This window comes from Oryctolagus cuniculus, chromosome 4 (genome assembly GCF_964237555.1).
Source record: "Oryctolagus cuniculus chromosome 4, mOryCun1.1, whole genome shotgun sequence".
NCBI classification, from domain to species: domain Eukaryota; kingdom Metazoa; phylum Chordata; class Mammalia; order Lagomorpha; family Leporidae; genus Oryctolagus; species Oryctolagus cuniculus.
Genome location: NC_091435.1, coordinates 173,062,809 through 173,088,764, shown reverse-complemented (window position 1 = coordinate 173,088,764; position 25,956 = coordinate 173,062,809). Strand labels below are relative to the sequence as shown.

Here is a 25,956-nt window from a genome sequence, read left to right as displayed (position 1 = left end):
CTGCCTTTCAAATAAGTAAATAATAAATATTTAAAACATAATCTTGTAAACAATCCAAGCAGTACATAAAACTCATGATGACTACAGAGAGACTGGGGCAGTACATTCTTTCCATAACACAGGCATCTCCCAGGCAGTGTAGAACAGGACGGAGACTACACGGGGCTCTGTGCCAGGAGAGAACTTGGTATGAGCAGGTCGGCAGATAAAAGCCAACCCAGAACGGGAGCACTTTCATGGTGATTACTGTGTTGATGATGTCTCAGTCCATGTCAGGTTGGTGACAAAAGTGGGGAGTGATTGGAGTGTCATCAGCGATGATGGCGGATAAGTAGCAAGGCAGTGTCATGCTGTTTCCTTACCCTTCCTAATGTCTCCAGCGTGGATCCATGCAGGTGCTGGCCAGACTGCCCAGTGACAGAATACTGGGCGACATTGAGTCTTAGCGAGAGGCTGCTTTCCAGTTTTCTGTTCATTTAAAAACCCTCCTCGGGTTGTTTTGCGTAATCAAATGGAAGCTTGCGAATGTTTCTCCTGCCTCCTCTCTGCATATGAGCAAAACGAGTTTGTCCCCAAACAGCCCCTGGAAAATGCCCAGGACGAATGATTAATCCACGGAAGGTGCCAGTCCCTCCGTCTCCCGCAGATGGATCGGAGCGACGTCTCTCAGTGCTGCGTGCTGAGGACACGACGGTTAATCTGCTGGAGGCACCAGCAAGTGCACAGCTGGTGATGGGCCGGTGTTCGGAGGAAGCCTTCCCTGCCAGGAACCACATACTCTTCAATGTGTTGAGTTTTCTTTTCCAGGCATTCTTTGTTGTTGTTGTATTGGATTTCACCAGGTGTTTTAAAAAAGATCAATTTCCATTTCTTTTAGTTCCTGTGATTTATCAGTGCTTGAAGACGGCGTGTGTATGACTTATGTATGTTACTGCAGTTTTTGGAAACCAAGGCAAGAATTCCAAGTTAATACCATTCACAGACATCATTTTTCTCTGTTTTTTTTTTTTAAGATTTATTTTATTTATTATTTGAAAATCATAGTTACACAGAGAGAGGAAAGGCAAAGAGAGAGGGAGGAAGAGAGAGAGAGGTCTTCCATCTGTTGGTTCACTCCCCAGATGGCCAAAAACGGCTGGAGCTGCACCGGTCCGATGCCAGGAGCCAGGAGATTCCTCCGGGTCTCCCACACTGGTGCAGGGCCCAAGGACTTGGGCCATCTACTACTGCTATCCCAGGCCATAGCAGAGAGCTGGATCGGAAGAGGAGCAGCTGGGTCTAGAACCAGTGCCGAGATGGGATGCCAGTGCTTCAGGCCAGTGTGTTAACCCACTTCGTCACAGCACCGGCCTCTTTCTTTGCATTTTAATTAGGCACATGGATTATAATTAAAAAAGGACTTGGAAGAGGTGATCTTTGTGATTAAAAAAAAAAGCAATGTAAAAGACAGATCTTGGGGGCCGGTGCTTGCTGTGGCACAGCATGTTAAAACCTTGGCCTTAAGCACCGGCATCCCATATAGGCACTGGTTCAAGTCCTGGCTGCTCCACTTCTGATCCAGCTCCCTGCTAATGTGTCTGGGAAAGCAGTGGAGGATGGCCCAAGAGTTTGGGCCCCTGCACCTACATGGGAGACCTGGAAGAAGCTCCTGGTTCCTGGCTTTGGCACAGGCCATGTAGCCATTTGGGAAGTGAACCAGTGGATGGAAGACCTCTCTGTCTCTCCTTCTTTCTGTACCTCTGCCTTTCAAATAAATAAATAAATCTTTAACAAACAAGCAAAAAAAAATGTAGATCTTGTGTTCATTTTTCCCCCTTGATCTTTTGTGACTTAAATAAGTAATTATAGGCCGGCGCCGCGGCTCACTAGGCTAATCCTCCGCCTAGCGGCGCCGGCACACCGGGTTCTAGTCCCGGTCGGGGCGCCGGATTCTGTCCCGGTTGCCCCTCTTCCAGGCCAGCTCTCTGCTGTGGCCTGGGAGTGCAGTGGAGGATGGCCCAAGTGCTTGGGCCCTGCACCCCATGGGAGACCAGGATAAGTACCTGGCTCCTGCCATCGGGTCAGCGCGGTGTGCCAGTTGCAGCGTGCCGGCCACGGCAGCCATTGGAGGGTGACCCAACGGCAAAGGAAGACCTTTCTCTCTGTCTCTCTCTCTCACTGTCCACTCTGCCTGTCAAAAAAATAAATAAATAAAAAATTAAAAAAATAAGTAATTATAAGTGATTAGACAGGAAATTGGGTCACAGTGACTTCTGCAGTGGGGGAAGGCGTGGGGCTGGGCTTTGGGGAATGTGGTCATGCTGAAGTGTTTGAGCTGTAGCAGCAAACAGCAGAGGGAGTCAGCCCCTCGGGGCAGCCATGGTGCCATGGTGTACCACGTGGGCGCAGTTACTGAGTGTACCGGCTCACGTGAGAGGCAGGCTTCTCAGGGTCCCTGAGTGGGCCGATGGCTTATCTCCCCAGGAGGCTGGACCATTTCTTTCTATGGTGCCGTCCCTCCTGGCTTTCTCTTCCAGTCACCATACGAGCGACACAGCCAGAGTTGTATTCTCTTTGGCCTTGAGATGTAGCTGGATTTGGGAGAAACTCCAGACTTTGAGAGCTATATTCTTCAGAAGTGGGGGGCAAATGAGGCACAGCTGGAGTGCCCTGGGCACGCCCGCCGTGGGTAAGGCACTAATGTTGTGTGGCAGGTGGAGAAACGGAGGTTCAGAGGGGTTATGTAACATTCCCAAGTGCCCAGGGCTAATCAGAGCCTGCGAGAGCCGGCCCCCAGAGGAGACCTTCTGACTGCATGCTCAGTGTTCTTGGTGCAACTCCAAAGCGAAGCTGTCTCAGATTTTTTCTCCACCACTTATACTGCTTGTTCTTTACATATGCTGCCTTGGCAAAATTCCTTGTGTTACATGGAGTCTGATTGTGTTTTCTTGTAACCTGTTTACTTGATTTGTGTAGGAGGTCTGTTGTGAGGTGTGCACTGGTGCCGCACGCAGTAGAACTCAGTTCTTTTGCACTGAGCTCTGGGAGACCGACTGGGAGTTTGTGTTTGGTGTCAGGGTTGAGAACGCGTTCCCCAAGACTCGAGTCTCACTCTGTGCGTACGTCTTGGTCTCTGCCCTTGCAGTTAGGAGGAACAATATTTATACCACTAAGATGAAGTAGCAAGCAGGTGAGACCAGGCGCTCTGCACGCAGGCAGGTGCTGGGCTTGCAGCTCAAGCGTTCGTGCCAACTCTTGGTTCACTCAATGCAAAAGACTTCAGAGAAAGGAGGCATCTCTGTGAATCTGGGAGCTCAGCGGAAGGTAGATGTGGGTCCTGGACCAAGATGGTGAGGCTGGGGGTGTGGGGGTGGTGGGGACCTGGGGTCATGGGGGGTCTTGAGTATGGAGCTGAGTTTGGGTTTGGCCCTTGGGGATGGTAATCAGAGCAGAGGAGTGGCTCAGCCAATGAAGTGCTTATTGTACTGTGTGTGTGAAGTTCTGTTAGTATTTGGAGGGTATGAGGCAAAAGCAGCGATGTTACCAGACCAAATATTGCTGCTGTAGGCAGTTAATAGAACAGTGGGATGTTACAAGTGCACCTTTTTGTGTGTCACTTCCTGGGACGCTCCTAGCTTGGAGGCCGAGGTCCGGGAATTAGGCTGCTCAGTTTTTACCTTCTACACCTTCTACAGCTTCTGAGCTATTTGCTATGGATTCTAGGGACAGAAAGTGAATTCTCACCCTAGATTCTATTCAGATTGAGCCGTGTGAGGGTTCTCTTTTGTAGGTCAGAGTTGGTAGAACTATTGGTAATTTTCTACTGGTCTGTTTTATTTATTTTTTTAGATTTATTTATTTATTTGAAAGGCAGAGTTATAGAGAGGCAGAGGCAGAAGGGTGGAGGGGAAAGAGAGAGAGAGAGAGAGAGATCTTCCATTCACACCAGATAGCTGCAATGGCCAGGGCTGGGCCAGGCTGAAGCCAGGAGCCCAGAATGCATCCTGGTCTCCCCCATGGGTGCCAGGGGCCCAAGTGCTTGGGCCATCTCCCACTGCTTTCCCAGGCACAGTGGACAGTGGCAGGGAGCTGGATCAGAAGGGGAGCAGCTGGGACTCAAACCAGTGCTGGGATGCCGGTGTGGCAAGGGTCAGCTTGACTTGCTGCACCACAAGCCAAGAAGTTTAAAAGATGGAAGGAAGGCTCTGGAAGGGAGAGTAGAAAATCCTCCCAGTCCCTGCCCCCCATCATGGAGCTCCTGAAGGCGCGGTGGGCGGCCTGGGAGGTGGACAGAGCCTGCCTGGGGGTGGTGTGTGATGGAGGCTGAGCTGTTCCGGGCCCCGTCCTGGTCCAGGGAGAGGTGTTTCCGGGTTGTTCTCCAGGAAAGTTTTGAGGTGGGGTCTGCTGAAGCTGGCTGAGCATGGCCGTCCCAGAGAGCACGTCCTCCTGTCCTGCCTCTCCGGCTCCGGCGTTGCTGTCGCAGTTATCCGCCGGCACACCTGGACCCTGCGTCTCATCGTGAGTTGCATCCTTGCAGCCCTAGGTTGCACTCGCTGGCTGAGTGTGTGTCCTGTTCCGTGAGTGCTGCTTTGTGCCTTCCTGACAGCCAACCCAGGCCTTTCTCTGCAGCTCTCCTGAGCCCCTCCTCTGCTAAGTGCTCCCGCATCCCCTGCAGTCTCCCAGTGCCCCTGCCCTCCTGGTCTCCCTGAGGATCCCTCTCCTTTTTCTTCCCCCAAAACAGAGAATGCTTCTTTTCCAGGAGCTGTGGACTTCGAAGGCAGGGCCCAGAGTCCAGCTCCCCGGGCTGCTCAGAGCTGTGATTTTTCCTCTCTTGGCTATTTTTCCTTCCTCGGTTGAGGCTTCTGTCACCTGCTGACGGTACACCTTTGGCACTGGCACTGCCGAATCACGGCTGCCTCTTCATTGCTCCATTTTACGAGTATCTTCCTCTCCACCCTGGGCTTGCTTTCACCTGCGATGACCCCAGTGGCCATGTGGATAAGCTGGCCAGCCCCACAGGAGGGTTCCTTGTCTACTCAGCTGGGTGGTTTCTCGTCGAGTGTTCAATGCCAAGTGCACCGTCTGTGCTGTGAGCCCTTTGGTGATCCTTCTCCTGGGACTTCCATTTCAGCTGCCTCTTGCTAACTCTCAGTTTTCCTGGTGGATTTTCCCTCTTCTGACCTCGGCCAGTGGTTGATTCTTCTGAGTTTTCCTGTCCCCCACCTCTACTTGGAAAAGCCGCAGTGTAGGATATAGGCTAAGATCCCTCTCTTTGTTCTGCACTGACTCTTCTGAGAAGATAATCGGGATCCATTTACTCAGTCCTGCAAATGTCTGTCACAGGTCCTAGTCTGTGTAGGGCATCAGAAGGAAAACAAACAAGAACTCTGGTCCCTTTGCACACACGCATTTGACAGTCCCTTGCCTTGTCATCCTGCCTCAGTTCCCCCGCGCAGGAAATGCAGTCTCCCTCTCTCTTTCTCCTGGCTACCTCTGACAAAACCGGAGGCAGAGCGAGGAGAGAGGCTGCGTGCAGAGAAGGGCTGACAGATGTCTGTAAATAAGTCGTTTAACCGAAAGTGTGGCTGTGGGGCTCATGAAGGCGTGGTGTGTGGGAAGAGCAGCGCCAGCTACCACCTTGTCATCTGGGCAGACACCCGTGTCGAGATGGCGCTCGCCTCGGAACAGACTGTGTGCTAGAACTCAAAACAGAAAAGAACTCTGTCGGGATAGGCTGGGCCACGCTGCCCATCCTGGCGCAACTGGAAGTTCTGCTACACTTGACTCAAACACGCTTAGAAATCATTACTTCCAGCTGCTCTTGAAGGACGCAGACCCCTACGTAGGGCGTGACGCACTGATTGTGATGGGGAACCTCCATGATTCTCAGCCCACCCCATGGTCTAATGCGTTACACATTCTGTGACTCTGTTCCAGTTGCTTTTCCTGGCTTGGATAGAAATTGTGAAAATGGAGCCACTTTTGCTTCAACTGCTTTGTTCTAGTTGGATACAATCTTGCTTAATTCAAAGATATTGTCATTATTTAAGTTTTGGGCATTAATATGACCTCGGTTTCTTTGAAAAAAAATTTTTTTTTTTTTAAAGAAGGAGAGAGGGAAGGAAAAAAATCCTGGGAAGGAAGTTTCAGTACCTAGCTTGGAACTCTGCCCTTCTTACGCTAACCTGGGAAGCCAGAGGGTCTCACTGAAGTGGTGCCCCCTAGAGGGGTTGCTGTGTCGGGTCTTGTGATGCCAGGGAAGCTGGGAGCGGTTCACTTCCTCTTCCTCAGTGGGTGATGGCATTACTAACGGGTGAGGTTCTACAAGCCGGACACAGGATCCTGCACACAGTGTTGGAACCGGCCATTACCGTGCCTTACTGCATGGCAAGCGTGCTGGTCAGTGAGCTGTAATCACTTCATTCACAATAGCCCTGGGAGGAAGGCGTTATTCCATTTTGTAGATGAAAAAACTGAAGCACAAGTAATTTGCCCAAGTTCACATGAATAGTCAGTGGTCATTCCAGCATTAGAATTTAGGGTCTATCTCAAGACCCTGTGATCTGGTGGTGTTGTGGTGCAGCAGGTTAAGCCTCTGTCTACGACAGCAGCGTCCCTCATTGGAGTGCTGGTTTGAGTCCTGACTGCTCGGCTTCCTATCCAGTTCCCTGCTAATGGTACCCGGAAAGGCAGTGGGTGAAGGCCTAAGTACCTGCCACCCTTGTGGGTGACCAGGATGGAGTTTCAGGCTCCTGGCTTCAGTCTGGCCCAGCCTCGGCTGTTGCAGCCATCTGCAGATGGAAGATCTCTCTTTGTCTCTCAGTCACTCTGCCTTTCAAATAAATGAATGTAAAGAAAGAAAAGAACCTTCCTTCCCACATTGCCTCACTCTGAGTTGAAAGTCACGCTTAGAGAACTACTCCTAACAAAGAAGTGGGTAAGTTATTTATTTATTTATTTATTTCAGAGGCAGAGTTACAGACAGAGAGAGGGCAAGGTCTTCCATCTGCTGGTTCACTCCCCAGATGGCCGCAGTGGCGGGAGCTGGGCTGATTTGAAGCCAGAAGTGTCTTCTGGGTCTCCCACGCGGGGGCAGGGATCCAAGCACTTGGGCCATCTTCCAAAGCTTTCCCAGGCCTTCAGCAGAGAGCTAGATTGGAAATGGAGCAGCTGAGACTCGAACCGGCACCCAGATGGGATACTGGTGCTGCAGGTGGAGGCTTAACCAAGTACGGCACAGCGCCGGCCTCAGAGATCGGTAAGATTTGAGCCCCCCACAGTTGCAGGACGTTCTGGTTTCTTGTTGGTGTTTCCTGGGAAACCAGCCTTGGGCCTTTCACCTCAGTCACCGATCCTAGGATGCCAGCTCCCTTTGGGGTAGCAGGAGCTGCGTGCCCAGAGCCAGGGCTCGCCTGGAAGGGGCTCCCTCAGCCTCGTCCATCATGGGGGTTCTAGAGGGGTCATCTCGGCCCCGTGCAGACTGTCCTGCACTCTTGTTTTCTCACAGAGGAGTCCCGGGACATGACCTGACAGGTCCCTGGGAGACCACTCCGACCAGGAGCAGCGGCTGTCGGAGCATTCTGGTGAAGCCCGGAGCCCTCTTGACTCCTCTTGACTGATTCTTTCTCCTCCTTTCCTGTTGCAGGACGTCGAGGCCTCTGTGAGCACTCCCTAAAATATTTAAGCTCAAAAATCACGGAGCGGAAGCTGCAGGGCGGCTGGCTGCCCGCGGGCCGGGGCCGGCTGGAGAAGCCCTTGGTGGGGCCGCGGGGCTCGGCCGTGCCCGTGTTCAGCCCCCAGAACAGCCCCCACCCGGCGCCTGCTGAGAACGGCCCGCCGAAGCCCCGGGTGGTGACCGTGGTGAAGCTGGGCGGGCAGCCTCTGCGCAAGGTGACCCTGCTTCTCAGCAGGCGGTCCGTGCAGACCTTCGAGCAGCTCATCACAGACATCTCGGAAGCCTTGGGCTTCCCACGCTGGAAGCACGATCGCGTGCGGAAGCTGTTTAACCTCAAGGGCAGGGAGATCAGGAGCGTCTCTGATTTCTTCCGGGAGGGCGATGCTTTCATAGCCATGGGCAAAGAGCCGTTGACGTTGAAAAGCATCCAGGTGGCTATGGAAGAACTGTACCCCCACAAAGCCCGGGCCCTGACCTTGACCCAGCACAGCCGGGTCCCTTCGCCAAGGCTGAGACACAGGCTTTACAGCAAGGCTCTGAAAGTCGGGGAGCCCGAGAGCGCCAAGAGCTGTGGCGAGGCTCCCCGGTGCAAGGCGGCCGCCGGGCACCAGGGCAAGAGCCCCGTGGAGCCTGGGGCTCCCGAGGACAGGCCCAGGACCTGGAAGAAATGGGTGAGAGGGAGACGGGAGCCTGAAGCAGGTAGCAAGCTGCCCAAGGAAGCCACTGCTGAGGAGAGACACGCGAGTGCAGAGAAGCCTCCGGGGGCCGAGAGCGAGAAGACCCCCGGTGAACTGATCAGGTGCGAGAAGTGCAAGAGAGAGAGGGAGCTGCAGCAGAGCCTGCACAGGGAGCGGCTGTCGGTGGGCACCAGCGAGCTGGACCTGGGGCAGTGCCACAGGTACGGCTCGGAGAAGCTGGCGAGGACACGCAGCTGCAGGCGGTCACCCGAGGCCATCCCCGCCCGTGGGGAGGGCGTGCGCAAGGACGAGAGCCATGGGAGCAGCCCCAAGGACGGCCCTCGGGAGCAGAGGCGACCGGGCAAGAGCCCAGACAAGGAGGAGGACAGGGGCGCAGGGGGCCAGGACAGCCGTGCTCCCGTAGCAGCCAGGGCGCAGAAGGACGCCAAGGAAGTTCCCGCGGCCACAGAGGAGGGGCTGCGAGAGGTGAAGAGGGAATCCAGGCTCCTCTGCGGCGCCAAGCCTGGCGGCTGGCCCCGGGGAGAGCACCAGGCCGGCTCTGAGCAGGAGAAAAAGGCAAGTGTGTCGGCGGGGAGGAAGACGATGCTCAGAGATGAGCCGCCCGCCCGGGCGGAGAAGGAGCCCAGGACGAGGCTGGAGGAGAAGAAGCCGGAGCGGCCCGGCGGCCGGAAGCCACGGCCCGCGGGCATCATCATGGCCAGCGTGGAGAAGCACTATGAGGCCGGCCGCGTGGTTGGGGACGGCAATTTTGCCGTGGTGAAGGAGTGCAGGCACCGCGAGAGCAGGCTGGCCTATGCCATGAAGATCATCGACAAGACCCGACTGCAGGGTAAGGAGGACATGGTGGACAGTGAGATCGCCATCATGCAGAGCCTGTGTCACCCCAACATCGTGAAGCTGCACGAGGTGTACGAGACCGAGACGGAGATGTTCCTGATCATGGAGTACGTGCGCGGAGGGGACCTCTTCGACGCCATCGTGGAGAGCGTGAAGTTCCCGGAGCCCGACGCTGCCCTCCTGATCCTGGACTTGTGCAAGGCTCTCGTCCACATGCACGACAAGAATGTCGTCCACCGGGACCTGAAGCCAGAGAACCTTCTGGTAAGCCCTGCAGCTATGGGGGAGAGGGTGATTTTGGGCATACAGGATAAAGTGATATTAATTGCTTTGTTCCCTGTTGCTTGCATACCCTAGAGTATCACTGCTATGGTACTAGCTTGCTTTTTCCAGTATTTAAAACTCTGGTTGGAGGTCCTAAGTGGCTGGGATGAGTTGGTTTTCATGACGTCACCTTCTAGTTTAAATAAAAGGGCACTGTTTCTCCCTTGTTCACAGTGACCACGTACACTCGATTCCTTGGGGATTTGCACGTTCTCTGGCTACGTATTGGGGTGTCTGCCGGCAGCAGCTGCCCATCAAGCCGTAGTGTCCACCCTGAGGCCCTCTCGCAGAGAGACACCCCTCTGGCCCCTTTGAAGATAACGCTTGGTCAAGGAGCTCAAAAGGAGCGGCTGGGTGGGGGTCTGTGTGGGTGGGATGGGCATCAGAGACTGGCTCCGGCATCAGCCGCCCTGAGTTTGAGTCCGGGCTTTCTTACCCTAGGGGAAGTCCTGTACTTGTCTGGCCTTGGTGTCCTCATTTATGGGAGAGAGGAAGTTAGGGTGCTTACTCCGGAAGCTTGCGTGCAGGCTGGGCATGGGGGGGAGAAAGCGGCCCCCGGCAGCCCCTCCCTGTGCTGCCACACATTCTCTTGTGGGTGCCAGGGGCTTTGTGACCGTGGTGCCCGAGGTGAGAGCGAGCCCCTCAGTGATAAAATCCAGACACAAAGAGGGCTCCCTCTCGGCCACTGGGAGCTACTGGCTTGGCTCAGTCTGCCCGCCTTCACGCAGCCTGGGGTCACCTCCACTGGCCACTCTGTCCAGTCTAGAGCAGAAGCCTCCTGCAGCCCTGAGTTCTTCATCACCATCTTACTTAGAGCCTGGATCCCAGCGGTGTGCATGCCCCTGCGTGGCCTGCTGTGCTTGAGCCCTGTGCATTCCCGGCGGTCTTTGTGAGGACAGGGAACCTCGCTCTATCCAACCCCCGCCCCCGCCCCCTCTCATAGCCCCTGCCACCCCCTGAAGTACTCCACGTTTACTTCTCTGTCTTCCTCCTCTTATGGAGAGACGATTCCCGACGGTGAGGTTGTGTTGGTCAGACCCTGCTCTGTGAGCCGGGCCAGTCTTCTACATGGTAGGCGCTTCCTCAGTACTGATTGGATGATGAGTGGAGACTGGTGTGCTGCCTGGCAGGGAGGGAGGGTTGCGTCAGGGGCGGCCACGCTCACGGCTGCGACGTTGAAACAACGCTGCTGCTGAGCGAGCCATGGTGCCCAGAGCTGCGGGTAAAGGAATGCAAGAGTGCAGAGTGACCTTCGTAGGCCATGTTTCGGGAAGGGGCTGGACGGGGGGGTGCATGGATTTAGCCTGTTTCATTGAATTCCCATGGCTTTGGCCCGCTCCCGGAAGCATTGCCTCTGCATTCACCTGTCTGCAAACGGCTCCCACAAGCAGAGCGTTGGGCTCATTATCTGCTGAAGTGAGGTCTACCTTGGCCGTCATGTCAAACAGCCTTGCTTTTACCAAATTTGAGGAGTACCAAAACCATTTCTTAAAATTATTGTCTTGATTATTTGAGAGGGGTGCACACAAACACAGAGAAGACACAAAGTCAGATCCTATCTGCTAGTTCATTCCCCAGAAGCTTTCTTTTTCCTTTTTTTAAAGATTTGTTTATTTGAGAGGTAGTTTTACAGAGAGAGAGGGAGAGAGACACAGAGAAAGGTCTTCCATCTGCTGGTTCACTCCACGAATGGCCGCAAAGGCTGGAGCTGAGCTACTCTGAAGCCAGGAGCCAGGAGCTTCTTCCGGGTCTCCCACGTGGGTGCAGGGGCCCAAGCACTTGGGCCATCTTCTACTGCTTTCCCAGGCCACAGCAGAGAGCTGGATTGGAAGTGGAGCAGCTGGGACACAAGCCAGCGCCCATACGGGACGCTGGCACCACAGGGGAGGCTTAGCCCACTGCACCACAGCACTGGCCCCGTCCCTGTCCTTTATCCCCTTACTTTTTTGGTTGTTTCTGTCTTCGGGGCCTGAATTGTCCAAGCAGGGGAGATTCTGATTCGAAGCCCGGTGGATCCCATGAGCTGAGCATTTTGGGCACGTGTTTGTTCTCTGACGCGTGCAAGGAGGTCATTTGCCTGCGGGGCCATTTTCTTTTGGGGACAAATTAGCTCAGACTGCCTTCTCTAACAAGGTTTGAGTCAGCCCCTTTCTTGGGCAGCAGAGGCTCTGGCTTGTGGGAAGGGACTTACGTGTCAGCGCTATCTTAGAATGGACGGAGTCAGCACTGGTTTGGATTGAGCGGAGCGGTTTGCTCGAGGAAGTTAAAAACAACAACAACCTGCAAGGAATGCATTTAGTGTGGATGAGTTAATTGTCCCTGAGAAGTCATTCCTGGAGTTAAATGTCAGTACTTATGTGCTGTTAGTGCTTTGGGCCAAAAGAGTGTGTGTGTGGAGAGAGAGAGAGAGAGTGAGAGAGAGAGAGAAGGATAGGAGAGAGAAGGGGCAAAATGCAGGGATTATAATTTTTTTTTTAAAATATTTAATTTGAAAGGCAGAGATGGGGGGAGAGAGAGAGAGAGAGAGAGAGAGATCCGGTGGTTCACTCACCAAATGGCTACAACAGACTGGGCTGGGTCAGGAAAACCAGGAGTCAAGAACTCCATCCAGGTCTCTCATGGGGGTGGCAGGGGTCCAGGTACGTAGGTCATTGTCCAGTGCTGACCCAGGTATATTAGCAAGGATCCGGGTTGGAAGCACAGAGTAGCCAGGACTGGAACGGGTGCTCTGGTGTGGGATGCTGGTGTCACAAGCCACAGCTTCACCCACTCCACCACGACACTGGCCCCAGTAATGTCACATTTCAGTCGACATCCATGAGCTGTTGGCTATTGCTGTTGATCACAACTGATATATCGACTCTTTTCTCCTTTCTGATCTTGGAAAAAGCCCATTCATTGTATTTTTTAGATTGAAAACTTTTTTTTTTTTTGATGATAGCAGGGCTGCCTGAGAAACTTAGAAAGCTATGTATTCGTGGCCAGCAGAGAGCTGGATTGGAAGTGGAGCAGCTGGGACACAAGCCAGCGCCCATACGGGACACCGACACCGCATCATTGGGTTAAACTACCACCTGCGATGCCGGCATCCCATATGGGCACTGGTTCGAGTCCCAGCTGCTTCTCTTCTGATCCAGCTCCCTGGTAATGTGCCTGGGAATGCAGCAGAAAATGACCCAAGTGCTTGTGCCCAGGCCACTCACATGGAGGACTGGGATGGAGTTCGTGGCTCCTGGCTTCTGCCTGGCCCAGCCCTGGCCGTTGTGGCTGTTGAGGGATGAGCCAGCAGATGGAAGATCTCTCTGTCGCTGTCTTTCAAATAAATAAATGCATCTCTCTTAAAAAATAATGAAAGGTAGATATTTGAGTATTGGAACTATCTTTTGTGGAATAGGCTAATGTATTTGCTCTCCTGTGGATAATTTGTCAGCTTGCATTTGTACAACTAGACACACCTGTTGCATTTTTATAAAACATGTTCTTTCTCTGGGTGGTTAAATTCAGGATAGCATTATCAGAAGCCTCAAGGTTGCCTGATGCTGGCGTTTTTCAGTTTTGCACACTGAGGTGAAGATAATCTTGGACTTGACAATGGGCTCACCATCCAGGTTGTGAAAGCTGACATTGCTACACTTGCTGCTATAATAATTACATTGCAAATTTGCTTTGTATTCTAAGACCAATATTAATATCACCATGGTGATTACTGTCCATCAATTAATGTTCTTCAGTTGCCTTTAATTCGGTGTTTTGTGCTGTGCTAAGCTTTGCATTGTCAAACTAATTGCTTCTCCCTGCAATGGGTGGCGTCTGTCTCTATGGAGACCCACGCTTTGCTAAGCTTAGGAAGGTGACTGTGTGAGAAGTGACTTTCGATGACACAGCTTCTGCAGACTTTCTGATGTGCCGAGAGATCTCAGTGCAGAGAGCGTGCTTGCTCTGTTGTTCTAGCCACAGAGGTGTTTAGCGCTGATAACGGCCCTGGAGTCGCCTTTGAGGCCTGCATTCCCCCAGTTCTCCTGATCGCTTTTCCTGGTGCGATGCTAGTGCTCGTCTGCCTGTAGGGTTTCAGACTCCTGAGATCTTGCTGAGAAATTTTAATTATGAGGATTTCCAGCTTGCAGAAATATCAGTGTTAATTGCTTCTTCTGCCAGCGTGTGCTCCCCAGGAGGGGGTGGGGGACTGTGTTGGATGCTGTTGGCTGGGCCCTAGGGATGGAGGGGCCGGTGAAGTGATGATCAGACTTGCCCCAGCCAGCGTGGGTGTGGACGGGCCAGGCCATCTGCAGCAAGTGTCCCAGATGGGAGGTTGGGGTGACGGGGGTTGGGGGAGGCACTGAGGTGCTGTCAGACCTCAGCAGGATCATGGGAGAGAATTTCTCCCAGAGGAAGAGAAGAGAAGGGTGGGTTCCTGCCCTGGAAACGGGGCTACAAGGGAGCAGGTGGGAGGCACCCTGGCTCATCTGTGTGATGCTCATTGCCCCAACCCTCCCTGATGCCCCCAGCCCAGGGGCTGAGCTCTGGAGACTTGAGGCTGAGACCCTCAGAATTGGGGGAGAAGTGAGGGTGGGGTGGTAGGAACAGGGGACAAGTCCCAGCTGGGCTGGGAGCAATGTTGCACCCTCTTTGTGGCCCTTGGTCGGTTCTAGGAAGCAACAATCTTTGTCTACAATCTTTGTTGTAGATTTTTCTACCGACTGTGACTAGCTCAGGGTAGTCAGCGATGTCCCCAGGGTTGGCCATGGTCACCTGATACTCTTTGCCCCTTGTCCCTGTAGAGTCAACCTGGTCAGTCGTTTTGTTGAATATGATTCCCTAAGCTCTTTTCCCACTTGTCCTTGGACGTACAGGAAAGACTTGGTGGCGCCGGCTGTGCTGGGCGCTGGTTCGGTTGTGTGCCAGGTTGTGTGGCAGGTGTGTGCCTGGACAGCAGGGCTCCGCTTCTGTCAGCCCCGCCGTGATCTCTGAGACGGAGGCGTCTGTGTCTTCTCTCCGCACTCCACGTATCACAGATGCTTCCTACCGCAACCACGTGAATTAGAGGCCAGGACAACCATGCAGTGTGCCTCAGCAGGGTGTGCTTAGTGAAATCAGGAAATGTGGGTTTCAGCCTTGATGGGAAATCGCTAGAGAGAGAGAGGGTGAGGCGGGCTTTGAGGTCACTGGGCGGTTTTGATAGATTTTGATCGGAGGAGTGAGACGACCAGGGTGTGTGAGCGAGAGCTCATCTCAAGAACCCAGGCTGCTGCTGTTCAGAAAACGCTGCCGTCACGACTGTAGGCTTGAGCCAGTGAGAGTGGCTGTCAACGTCCAGTTCAGCAGTTAGCAGGAAAATGGAGTTCTCTGAACCCAATTGTCCAGGCTTTGGCTGCCCAGCCAGAGGTTTCGGGAAATTTCTTAAAGTCTTCAAAATTCTAGATATTGGGTCATTTGGTGATTAAGATTTTTCTGCCTTCTGTAAATGTCTTTAAAAAAAGTTAATTTGAAAGGCAGACACACACACACACACACACACAGAGGGAGAGAGAGAGGGAGAGAGGAAGAGAGGGAGAGAGGGAGAGAGGGAGAGAGGGAGAGAGGGAGAGGGAGAGGGAGAGGGAGAGGGAGAGGGAGGGGGAGAGGGAGAGCTCGCCTCATCCGCTGTTCACTCCCCAAATGCCCACAGCTGCTGGGGCCAGGCTGGGTGGAAGCTGGGAGCTGAGAACACAGCCCGGTCTCCCGTTTGGGGTGGCAACAACAGAATTCCTGGGCCACCTGCTGCTACTCCAGGATCTGGGTTAGCAGGAAGCAGGAGTTTACGGCTGGAGAAGCATCAGACCCGGGCACTCTGATGTTCATTGCCGGGGTCCTGGCGGCGTCTCACTGCAGGGCCAGACTCTTCCTGTTTGTGCCTTCGGAAGCAGCCTCTAAGAGACAGCTGTCTGGCAGTTCTGACGTCAACCTCAGGGCAACTGGAAAGCATCATTCGTGTGTGTTAAACTTGGCGAATCTCTTCCGGAGCGGTGACGTCATTTCTGCGAGGGGTACCCAAGTTCAGATCATTCAGCCACGCAGAGTAACAACTCCTGTCGCCCTCTCGGGAGCTGGGTTCATGTGTCGGCGGTGGCTCCTCTCTGAGAGACTGTCCTTGAGGATCTGAGAGTGTATTTCTTAAAACTCTTTGTATTTCCTTGAGAAATTTATTTTCTATATATTTGGAAGGCAGGGAGAGAGATCTTCCATCCACTGGTTTACTCCCCAAATGCCTGCAACAGCCGGGGCTGGGCCAGGCCAAATCCAGGAGCCTGGAGCTCCATCTGGGTCTCCCATGGGGTGGCAGGAACCCAACCACTTGAGCGTCCCAGCTGCCTCTGAGGGTCTGTGTTAGCAGGAAGCTGGTGTCTGAGCCCAGGCTCTCTGATATGGGGCGGGGCATTCCACACTTGCCTTGTCTCTCTTTTCGAAATATCCTCAGTCTGAGGAAGCCGCTGAGGGAGGCTCGTCAGGAAGTTTCTGGGGTTTGAGGTCTAGTTGTGCCAATGTGATAACACAGGCTCGCCAGGTTTCTCCTCCTGGACGTCCCATCCATCGGAGGCTGTGAGGGCTGTGGAGAGGGTGAGGGGCCTGGCGCAGGCCCAGCAAGAGCTGATGGGGCTCGGCCTTGGGGGCTGCAGTGGACGGTGCACGAGGCCGTCATCCTGCAGGAGAAGACCAGACCTGCGATGGATCCAACACGGCAGATCAGGAGAGAGGCCTCGAGGGTGACGGGTGCTTCCGACCTGCAGCTGGGTCGGTTGTGGCCTCGCCTTTCTGACGGAGGAGGGCTGCAGCCGTGCAGGTATGGGGATGGCAGCCAGGCTGAGCTCGGGATAGAATGGAGGATGGCTGTCTGGGGCTGTCTTGTGCTGCTGGGTCACCATACTGGAGACTGCCTAGGTGGGAATGAGCAGAAATTCATTTTCTCACAGCTCTGGAGGCTGGCTGGCAAGTCTCCATGCACGTCTAGGGAGCGTCTGCTTGCTGCCACCGCGTGGTGGGAGGTGGAATGGCAGCGGAGACCAACGTCGGCCTTTTATAAAGGAGCTAATCCCACCTTGAGGGTGGAGCCTTCGCTGCCTAATGGCCTCTCAGAGACCTCTCCCCTCAGTGCTGTCACCCCTGCGGTGAAGTTTCCACCGACTAGGAGGGAACAAGCCACAGCGATGGAAAGCTGTAGGTGCTGTGCATAGATCTCTCTTTCTTTCCTTCCTTTTCTTTCTTTTTAAAAAGATTTATTTATTTTATTTGAAAGGCAGAGAGAGAGAGAGAATCTTCCAAGCACTGGTTCACTCCCCAAATGGTTGCAACAGCTGGAGCTGGGTCAGACTGATGCCAGGAGCTTCATCTGGGTCTCCCACATAGGTGCAGGGGCCCAAGGACTTGGGCCATCTTCCGCTTTCCCAGGTGCACCTGCAGGGAGCAGACTGGGAGTGGAGCAGCCAGGATTTGAACTGGCGTCCATGTGGGATGCTGGCACTGCAGGTGGAGGCTTAACCCACTACACCACAGCACCGGCACCGCAGATACATTTTTCAAGTGTGTGTGTGCATGTGTGTGTGTGCACGTGTGTGTGTGTGTGTGTGTGCACGCGTACGTATTGTTGAGATTGTAGGGACTGGGCACTAGCTGAAGCGGCATGTAGAGGAAGCGAAGGTTGTGGTGTTTATGTTGGGAGAGATGACAGTACCCTTAGGTGATACAGAGCCATTCTCTGGGTGGGGAAACTCTGGGAGAAGAGCAGGGTCAGGGACAAGCACAATGAGTTAGAGCTGCCCATCCAGTCAGCCAGGTGATAGGCAGGTGGTGACGGACGTGTGTTGTGACATGGGAGATTGGATCCAGGAAACACCTGCAGCTGAGCGGACATTCCTCCATCAGCCGAGCTGCCCCGCTGTGAGTCAGTGCTGGGTGCATCCTAGCAACGTGTGTACCGAGCTGGCTTCCTGCCACGTTCAGGATGAAAGCCGAGTTCATGTCTATGGCCTGGGAGGGCCTGTGTGATGGGCCCGCCTTCCTCTGCAGCCACGCCCTGCCTCTCAGTCCACCCTTGCTCTTGCCGGCTGCTCCCACGCTGTGCTGCCTGAACCCCTGTGCCTTTGCGCTTGCTGCCTCCTCCACCCGAGAACTTGCTCCTCAGGAAACACGTGGCTCCTCCTGACTTCCTTCATACGCGGCCACCTCGGTGAGCCCTTCCTTAGAGCACCAACCCTGCTTGGTCCCTACCAGCACCGTCCCGCAGAACTTCCTGGGGCGGTGGAGATGTTCTGTATCCACACTGCCCGATATGGTAGCTGCTAGAAACAGGAGCACTTGAAACAGACCTTAGGTGTCGGAAAAAATGAGCGTCGTCTTATTTAAGGATAAGTAGCCACGTGTGGTTCGTGGACACCGTAAGAGCCAGCACAGCCTTTATCTCACTTTTCTTGTTGCATGATACCCGTTGCTCTCTGACCCTTTGTGTTTGCTTGCACAATGCTTGTTCGTAGGATGGAGGTATCATGGAGCCAGGTTTATCTGTTTTGCTCACTGCTGGGTTCCTAATACCGGGATGGCGCCTTGGACATTCTAGCCATATCATTCACACTGTTGAAGGAATATAAGTGTTGACACATTGTGCAGGTGTGTGACAGGTCCCGAGGGAGGCTTTCGTCCCACTGTTTTTTTCATTCTTCTGTGTTACTGTGTCTTTTGCTGATGAAGTGTAAACTGACTTTAGGCATTGGCGTTTTACTGTGGATTGGTTTCTAGGGTCATGTCAGTCCTCAAGGCAGTTGGAAATGGACCTCAGGGCTGTCGTCGGGCCAATGCTGGCATCCTATATCAGAACACAGGGTTGAGTCCTGGCTGCTCCACTTCTGATCCAGCTCCCTGCTAATGCACCTGGGAAAGCAGCAGACGGTGGCCCAAGTGCTTGGGCCCCTGCCACCCTCTTGGGAGACCCGGATGGAGTTCCTGGTTCCTGGCTTCAGCCTGGTCCAGACAAGGCTTTTGTGGCCATTTGGGGAGTGAATTAGCAAATGGAAGATCTCTTTGTTGCTCTTTTCTACGTCTCTCTGCCTTTTAAAACAAACAAACCTTAAATTAGAAAAAAAAAAAAAAAGGAACTGGACCTTGGAGGGAAAAATCAAAAGAGCCGTGACGGGTGAAGTGAGCAGTTGGCAAAGATAAAAACACTTTGCTGCTGCTTTCATTTTTAAGGGTGTGTTTGCTTTTGGGGCTGTACTCTGCTGCCATCTTGTGTTCAGAGATGAAAATTGCAAGATCCCATTTTAATCTGTGTCCTGTTGGAAGACAGGGAGACTAGGGGTTCAGTCCTCTTGGGGCCTGGGATCACCCGGAGGGTTAGCTGGATGCCATGGAAGTAATGCAGGCCACCTGGATTCAAAGCAGAGCCCTTTGGCGTGGCCGGGAAAGGGGGTGATGGACGTGGGGGCGCTGATGACCTGCAGCCAGGGGGCCGTTGGAGACAGCCTCAGCAGGAAAGTGAGCGGTGAGTTTAGACCAGAGGCAGAGGCGTGGGCGCCGTGTGCCAGGGGAGGCTTTCTGGGTAGGTGGTTCAAGGGGTCTTTGGCTGCCTTAATGGCCACACAGAGCTGCTGTTAGCTGAGACTCCTGAGCTCTGTGATGCTGGCGGAATCGCACCTGCTGTGTGGTGCTCCAATCTGGGCCTTCTTCCACAGGAGTGCCAGTGACGTGGGGACCGCCAGGGCTGCGGGGGGTGCTGGTCAGGGGTCAGGGGCTGCACTTAGAGCAGGGAGGAGCAAGGGGAGGGGCTGGTCAGGAGCCTGGAGCCTGTGGGGGTGAGCTGGGGGGTCCTACGATGCTAACTTGGAGGAGCCAGCAGGCCAGCAGGGGAGTCAGGGCCCTTGCTCTCCATCTTTGGAAGGGATGTGTCCATCCGTGTCATCCCAGGGGCCAGATTTAGAAAACAGGTGGTTAGGGGGCACATTCTGAATCCACACGGGGGTGACTCCTCCCACGTCAACTGGCAGAGGATGGACTGATGCCTGCAGCTGCTGGGCTGTGTTGTGGCGAGGTTTCTTTTTTTAAAACAAGATTTATTTATTTGGAATGCAGAATTAGATAGAGAGAGAGAGGTAAAGAGATCCTCTATCTGCTGGTTCACTCCCTGAAGGGCCACATCAGCCAGAGTTGGGCCAGGCTGAAGCCAGGAGCCTGGAACTCCAACTGGGTCTCCTGTGTGGGTGCAGGGGCCCAAGCACTTGGGCCATCCTCCACTGCTTTTGCAGGTACATTTTTAAAAAGAGATTTATTCATTTATTTGAAAGAGTTACACAGAGAGAGAAGGGGAGGCAGAGAGGGAGAGAGGTCTTCCATCCGCTGGTTCACTCCCCAATTGGCTACAATGGTCAGAGCTGTGCCGATCAGAAGCCAGGAGCTTCCTCCTGGTCTCCCATGTGGGTGCAGGGATCCAAGGACTTGGGCCATCTTCTACTGCTTTCCCAGGCCATAGCAGAGAGCTGGATTGGAAATGGAGCAGCCAGGACTCGAACTGATGCCCATATGGGATGCTGGCACTGCAGGCAGAAGCTTTACCTGCTATGCCACAGTGCCGGCCCTGCAGGTGCATTTGCAGGGGGCTGGATCAGGAGTGGAGCAGCCGGGACTTGAACCAGCATCTCAGCCGAGTGATGCTGGTGTGATGGGTGTTGGCTTCACCTGCTCTGCCACGATGCTGCCCCATGGCAGGCTCCATGCAAGCGAACGGTCATCTCACAGCGAGGTGTTTCAGATACGTTTCCCGCCGGGCAGAAGTTTGAGTTGGCTGGTCTCAGGAGTCCCACTGCGTCCAGGAGGACGTGGCTCACTTAATGACAAGGAGCAAGATAGGAGCATGGCAGCTCTCCCTCCCTGTCTCCTCTCTGTAACTCTGCCTCTCAAATCTATCAGTCAATCATATATATATTTATCAAACCTAAGCAGCCTGGGGCCACTGTATAAGCAGGGACAAACAGCGACCACCAGAACTACCCCCGGGTCTGTGCTTGCTAGTGGGTGCTCCTGCGATGAGGATGTGACAAGAGGAGGCCTAGTGTTGCGTCAGAGAAGGCTGAACGGTAACTAAGGGACAACCCCCTCAGATGTGGCGTTCTGAAGCACGTGCCCGCAGTAGCTGGATGTTGGCCAAGCACACTTTCACAGCGAGAGTCTGACGTGGATTCTGTTAGTGGTCCGTGGAGCCCGGCTTTGGCTTTGGGATTTCCACGTGGAAGGGAATATTTCCAGTATTTCATGGTGGGAACACACAGCTTAGTTTTGTGGGCTCCATCAGCCAAACGGTTTTAAGGCTGATCATTTAACTGGGAATATTTACAAAATAGTTGTGAGGGACATATTTTTTTTTTTCCCAGTAATTACCCAGCCAGTGTGATGAACGTAGATGTTCCAGCTGGTAATTCTAGGCACCACGCTATCTTGTTTTCCCTCCCTTCCAAATGGGATTTTCTGGCCTGCGTCATTCTGTTGTCCTTCTTTGGGCTACATCTGTCTCTGTTGGCAAACCAAACAGACTTGTCTTTTGGTTCTAAGTCTATGACTTTGCATTTGGTTAGGTTACTTGTGGAGCTGTTGGTGAGATTGTGGGTAACTCAGGCTCAAGGACACGCTGCTATGGAGATGCAAGGCCTTTGACGGGAACCGAAGCAAGAGTGAGAAATGTATTCTGGTCTGGAGAGACCAGGGGTGGCTGCTCCATCTTGCATTTCCAGGAGTTCCCGTGGCTCCATGGGGCACAGGAAGAACCAGAGTTCCCCCAAGGCCCTACTGCCTCCAGTGGCCAGTCCGAGTGTTAGGAACCTGTGCCCAGTTCTGGTGGAGAGGTGAGGGTGCCGACAGCTCTGGTGGCACTGGTGCGACTTCTTACTCAGCTGGGACTGCCCAGGTGTGTCTCTGTAGTGGCCTAACTAGCCACCTGCTTAGCCTTTGGTCTGATCAGCCGTCGTCGTTGATGGGACACAGGATAGCTGCTCCTCACATTTACTTTTGTGAGCACCATGGAGTATTGAAGGAGGACAGCGTTTTGATGGGTGCTCAATTACTTAACCTCTGTCTGCAGTGGAAAACGGCTTCCATGGCTTACAGGGTACCAGTGTAACTCATAATTGCTGCAGCACAGGCTGCCTTGCTCCCCATTGTTTTTTTTTTTTTTTATTGTTCTCTCTCTCTCTCTCGTTTTATTGTTTCTTGCAGAGTGACCTAAATGCCTGTTACACTTACCTCTTGAGATGAACTTTCCTGGAATGACTCAGTGTTACCAAACACTCATCATCTTCTATGCAAATACCGTTGTGTGGGAATTGTTTTACCAGAGATTAGAAAGCCAATTGCCTGGACTTGTTTGAGTGAAACTCACGTGGATGCATGTTGATGGGGACAGGTGGCAGCAACTGAGTCTTTCTTTTCTAAAATATTTATTTATTTCAAAGGCAAAATTTCAGGGAAAGGAGAGACAGAGTTGAGAGATCTTCCATTTGCTGGTTCACTCTCCAAATGGCTGTAATGACCAGGACTGGGCCAGACCAAAGCCAGGAGCCAGGAGTCAGGAGCTTCTTTTGGGTCTCCCACATGGGTGCAGGGGCCCGGGGATTTGCACCATCTCTCGCTGCTTTCCTAGGTGCATTAGCAGGGAGCTGGATCAGAAGTGGAGCATCCAGGACTCGAACTTGTGCCCATATGGGATGCTGGTGCTGCAGGCAGTGGCTTAACCTGCCACAGCGCCAGCCCCATGGAATTGAGCCTTTCTATTCATGTAGAGTGAGGGTAGCTGTATATTTTCTCTGTTTTTGTTTGTTTGTTTTGACAGCCAAAGTTAGAGAGAGAGAGTCAGTCTTCCTTTCATTGGTTCACCCCCCAAATGGCTGCTACGGCAGGCACGCTGCACCCATCCGAAGCCAGGAGCCAGGTGCCTCCTCTTGGTCTCCCATGCGGGTGCAGGGCCCAAGCACTTGGGCCATCCTTCACTGCCCTCCTGGGCCACAGCAGAGAGCTGGCCTGGAAGAGGAGCAACCAGGACAGAACCCCGGAGTGCTGGCGCCGCAGGTGGAGGATTAGCCTAATGAGCCGCGGCACTGGCCTATTTTCTCGGTTTTTAAAAATGATTTATTTGACCTTCTTTAAAATCCCCTAAAAGTTCAAGGCAAACTGGGACTATTGGCCATGTAGGGCTAACACTTTACTGAGTGGCACTCCTGACATGGGCCTGTGTGCTGGGAATTATCACCCTACAAGCCTTCAAATGAAAGAGGAATGGAGGGCCGGCGCCGCGACTCAATAGGCTAATCCTCTGCCTGCAGCGCCAGCACACCGGGGTCTAGTCCCAGTTGCCCCTCTTCCAGTGCAGCTCTCTGCTGTGACCCGGGAGTGCAGTGGAGGATGGCCCAAGTCCTTGGGCCCTGCACCTGCATGGGAGACCAGGAGAGACTCCTGGCTCCTGCCTTCAGATCAGCGCGGTGCACCGGCCACAGCGGCCATTGGAAGGTGAACCAATGGTAAAAGGAAGACCTTTCTCTCTGTCTCTCTCTCTCACTGTCCACTCTGCCTGTAAAATATATATATATATATATATATATATATATATATATATGAGGAATGGAGACTCAAATGAGTGAAAAAGTCATCCAAGGCCACCCAGGTACAAGTCTTGGTGTTTTGCAAAGACTCCTGGCCTGTTGGGTTCTTCATTGCTCGCTCTGGCCAGTTAGGGTCTGTATTTAACATCTGCCTCCTGCGTATTTGTCTGCTTCTTCATTTGATTCCCCCTTGTCTTTCCCCACTGCCCGGCCTTGGCGTTACCCACAGATGTTTCTGGTTCTCATGTGCTAAGGTGTCATGGATCCTTGTTCTAACTCGGTGCTGTCCAGCAGAACTTGCTGTGAGATGGAAGTGGGAAATGCTCCCTGCGCTTGTTCAGTGGGGAGTCACTAGTCCCAGGGGCCTGCTAGGCCCATGAAGTGTGTTAGTTTTAATGAATGAATTTCAACAGCCATCTGCTGACAGTATGGTGCTGCCATATTGGATGGTGCAGTGAATTAACTCACGGGTTCTTTAGTTGCAGACGGGGGCGTGGGTCACAGAGGTCAGAGCTGTCGGCTTGTACGGGTCTGTTCATTGCTTATCTTGACAATCTTGGCAATCAGTAGGATTGCCTACTTGTTGCTCCCTTCTGTTTTCTCATCATGGTTTTGCTGGTTTGGGGATTTTGGTTTCTTACAGGTTCAGCGAAATGAGGACAAATCTACTACCTTGAAACTGGCTGATTTTGGCCTCGCGAAGCACGTGGTGAGGCCGCTGTTCACCGTGTGTGGGACTCCGACTTACGTGGCTCCTGAGATTCTTTCTGAGCAGGGTGAGTGTCACGCTTTGCTCTCAGGGACTCTGGCTCATTGACAATCATCTTTTATTTTTAAGACTTCTCTTTTTTTTTAACTTTTATTTAATGAATATAGATTTCCAAAGTACAGCTTATAGATTACATTGGCTCCCCACCCCATGACTTCCCTCCCACCCGCAACCCTCCCCTTTTCCCGCTCTCTCTCCCCTTCCATTCATATCAAGATTCATTTTCAATTTTCTATATATATAGAAGATCAGTTTAGTATACATTAAGTAAAGATTTCAACAGTTTGCACCCACATAGAAACACAAAGTGAAAAATACTGTTTGAGTACTTGTTATAGCATTAAATCTCAATGTACAGCACATTAAGGACAGAGATCCTACATGAGGAGTAAGTGCACAGTGACTCCTGTTGTTGACTTTACAAATTGACACTCCTGTTTATGGCATCAGTAATCTCCCTATGCTCCAGTCATGAGTTTCCAAGGCTATGGAAGCCTCTTGAGTTCACCAACTCTGATCATATTTACACAAGGTCATAGTCAAAGTGGAAGTTCTATCCTCCCTTCAGAGAAAGGTACCTCCTTCTTTGAAGACCTGTTCTTTCCACTGGGATCTCACTCACAGAGATCTTTCATTCAGGTCCTTTTTTTTTTTTTTTTGAACGGAACAGTCCAAAAGTCTCTCTTTCCCTCTCCCCCTCTCCTTCTACCCCCCACCCCGTAGCTCTGCTTCTCAAATAAAATATTTTAAAAAGATACCAAAAAATCATTTTAAAGGTCAGTAAATAATATTTTTAAAATTTATTTTTAAAGATTTATTTATTTATTTATTTGAAAGGCAGAGCGACAGAGAGAGAGAGAGAGAAAGAGAAAAAGAGAAAGCAACAACAGGGTTGGGAGAGGGGGAGACAGACAGACAGATCTTCCATCTGTTGGTTTACTCTCTATGTGGCCTCGATGGTTAAGACTGGGCCAGGTGGAAGCCAGGAGCCCGGAACTCCATTAGGGTCTCCCATGTGGGAGGCAGGGGCCCAAGTACTTGATCCATCTTCCACTGCTTTTCCAGGTACATTAGCAGGAAGCTGGATTGGAAGCAAAGTAGCCAGGACTCAAACCAGCACTCTCCGCTGATGTCCTAAGTGGTCCTAACTTGCTATGTCAGACCATGTGATCTATTTTTTTAATTGAGAGAGAAGGCCATGAGTAGATAGGAAAGAAAAACTGGTGGCATTACTCTCTGGTGGGGTACCAGCTTGTAAAATTTGCAGTCCAGTGTAGCACTGGTGTGGACACCTTGTTTGTGGTGGGGCAGCGAGGGAAGCCATCCCTGTCGTTTCCGGAGAGCTGAGGTCCCCTGGACTCAGAACTGATTCCCCACTGCTTAACTTCATCTCTGCCCCGGTCTGCACAGGTTACGGCCTGGAGGTGGACATGTGGGCCGCCGGCGTGATCCTGTACATTCTGCTGTGTGGCTTCCCCCCGTTCCGCAGCCCGGAGAGGGACCAGGACGAGCTCTTTAACATCATCCAGCTGGGCCACTTCGAGTTCCTCGCCCCTTACTGGGACAGCATCTCTGACGGTGAGAGCTGGGCCTTCCGCACGAACCAGAGAGAGGAGGGGAGGCGGGGCTGGGCCGCCTTCTGGGTTCTGACGGCAAAGCAGGTTTCAGGGTGGGACGTGCAGTGTGCATTAAGACACGCAGAGGGCCCACCTCAGGAGCCTCAGCCACTTCTGGTGCCACATTGCAAAAACACGACTCGTGGAATTTAATGAAAAAGTCTAACCACCAGCTGCAGTTTCTCTTAAGGCAACGGAACAACCTCAGAACCAAAAAATACCAGAAAGAACTTAACTACCACTTGGAAAGAGAAAGACCATTGTATAGGAAAGAGTGCTTGTGAGTGGAACAGACTGAAAATGCTTATTTTACTCCTGAAAAGTGGACTTGGAGCAGAGGGGGCTCTGCAGGGAGAGGGGTGGAGGTTATTTCTGAAGGACCTTGAAGTGTGCATGGGGCTCCTCCCATTTGGTCCTCACTTCCGGTCTGATTCCAGATGGAATTGCTCCC

The 25,956-nt window shown here is 52.8% G+C and overlaps 1 protein-coding gene across 1 annotated transcript in view; it reads left to right on the top strand.

Annotated features, from left to right (window-relative positions):
* DCLK3 (doublecortin like kinase 3) overlaps nucleotides 1–25,956 on the top strand; it is a 48,018-nt gene that overhangs the window by 20,703 nt on the left and 1,359 nt on the right. The window contains exons 2-4 of the mRNA XM_070072954.1: nucleotides 7,625–9,453; nucleotides 23,764–23,896; nucleotides 25,300–25,467. Coding sequence (XP_069929055.1) covers nucleotides 7,625–9,453; nucleotides 23,764–23,896; nucleotides 25,300–25,467 — 2,130 coding nt within the window. The remainder of the gene's footprint in view (nucleotides 1–7,624; nucleotides 9,454–23,763; nucleotides 23,897–25,299; nucleotides 25,468–25,956) is intronic.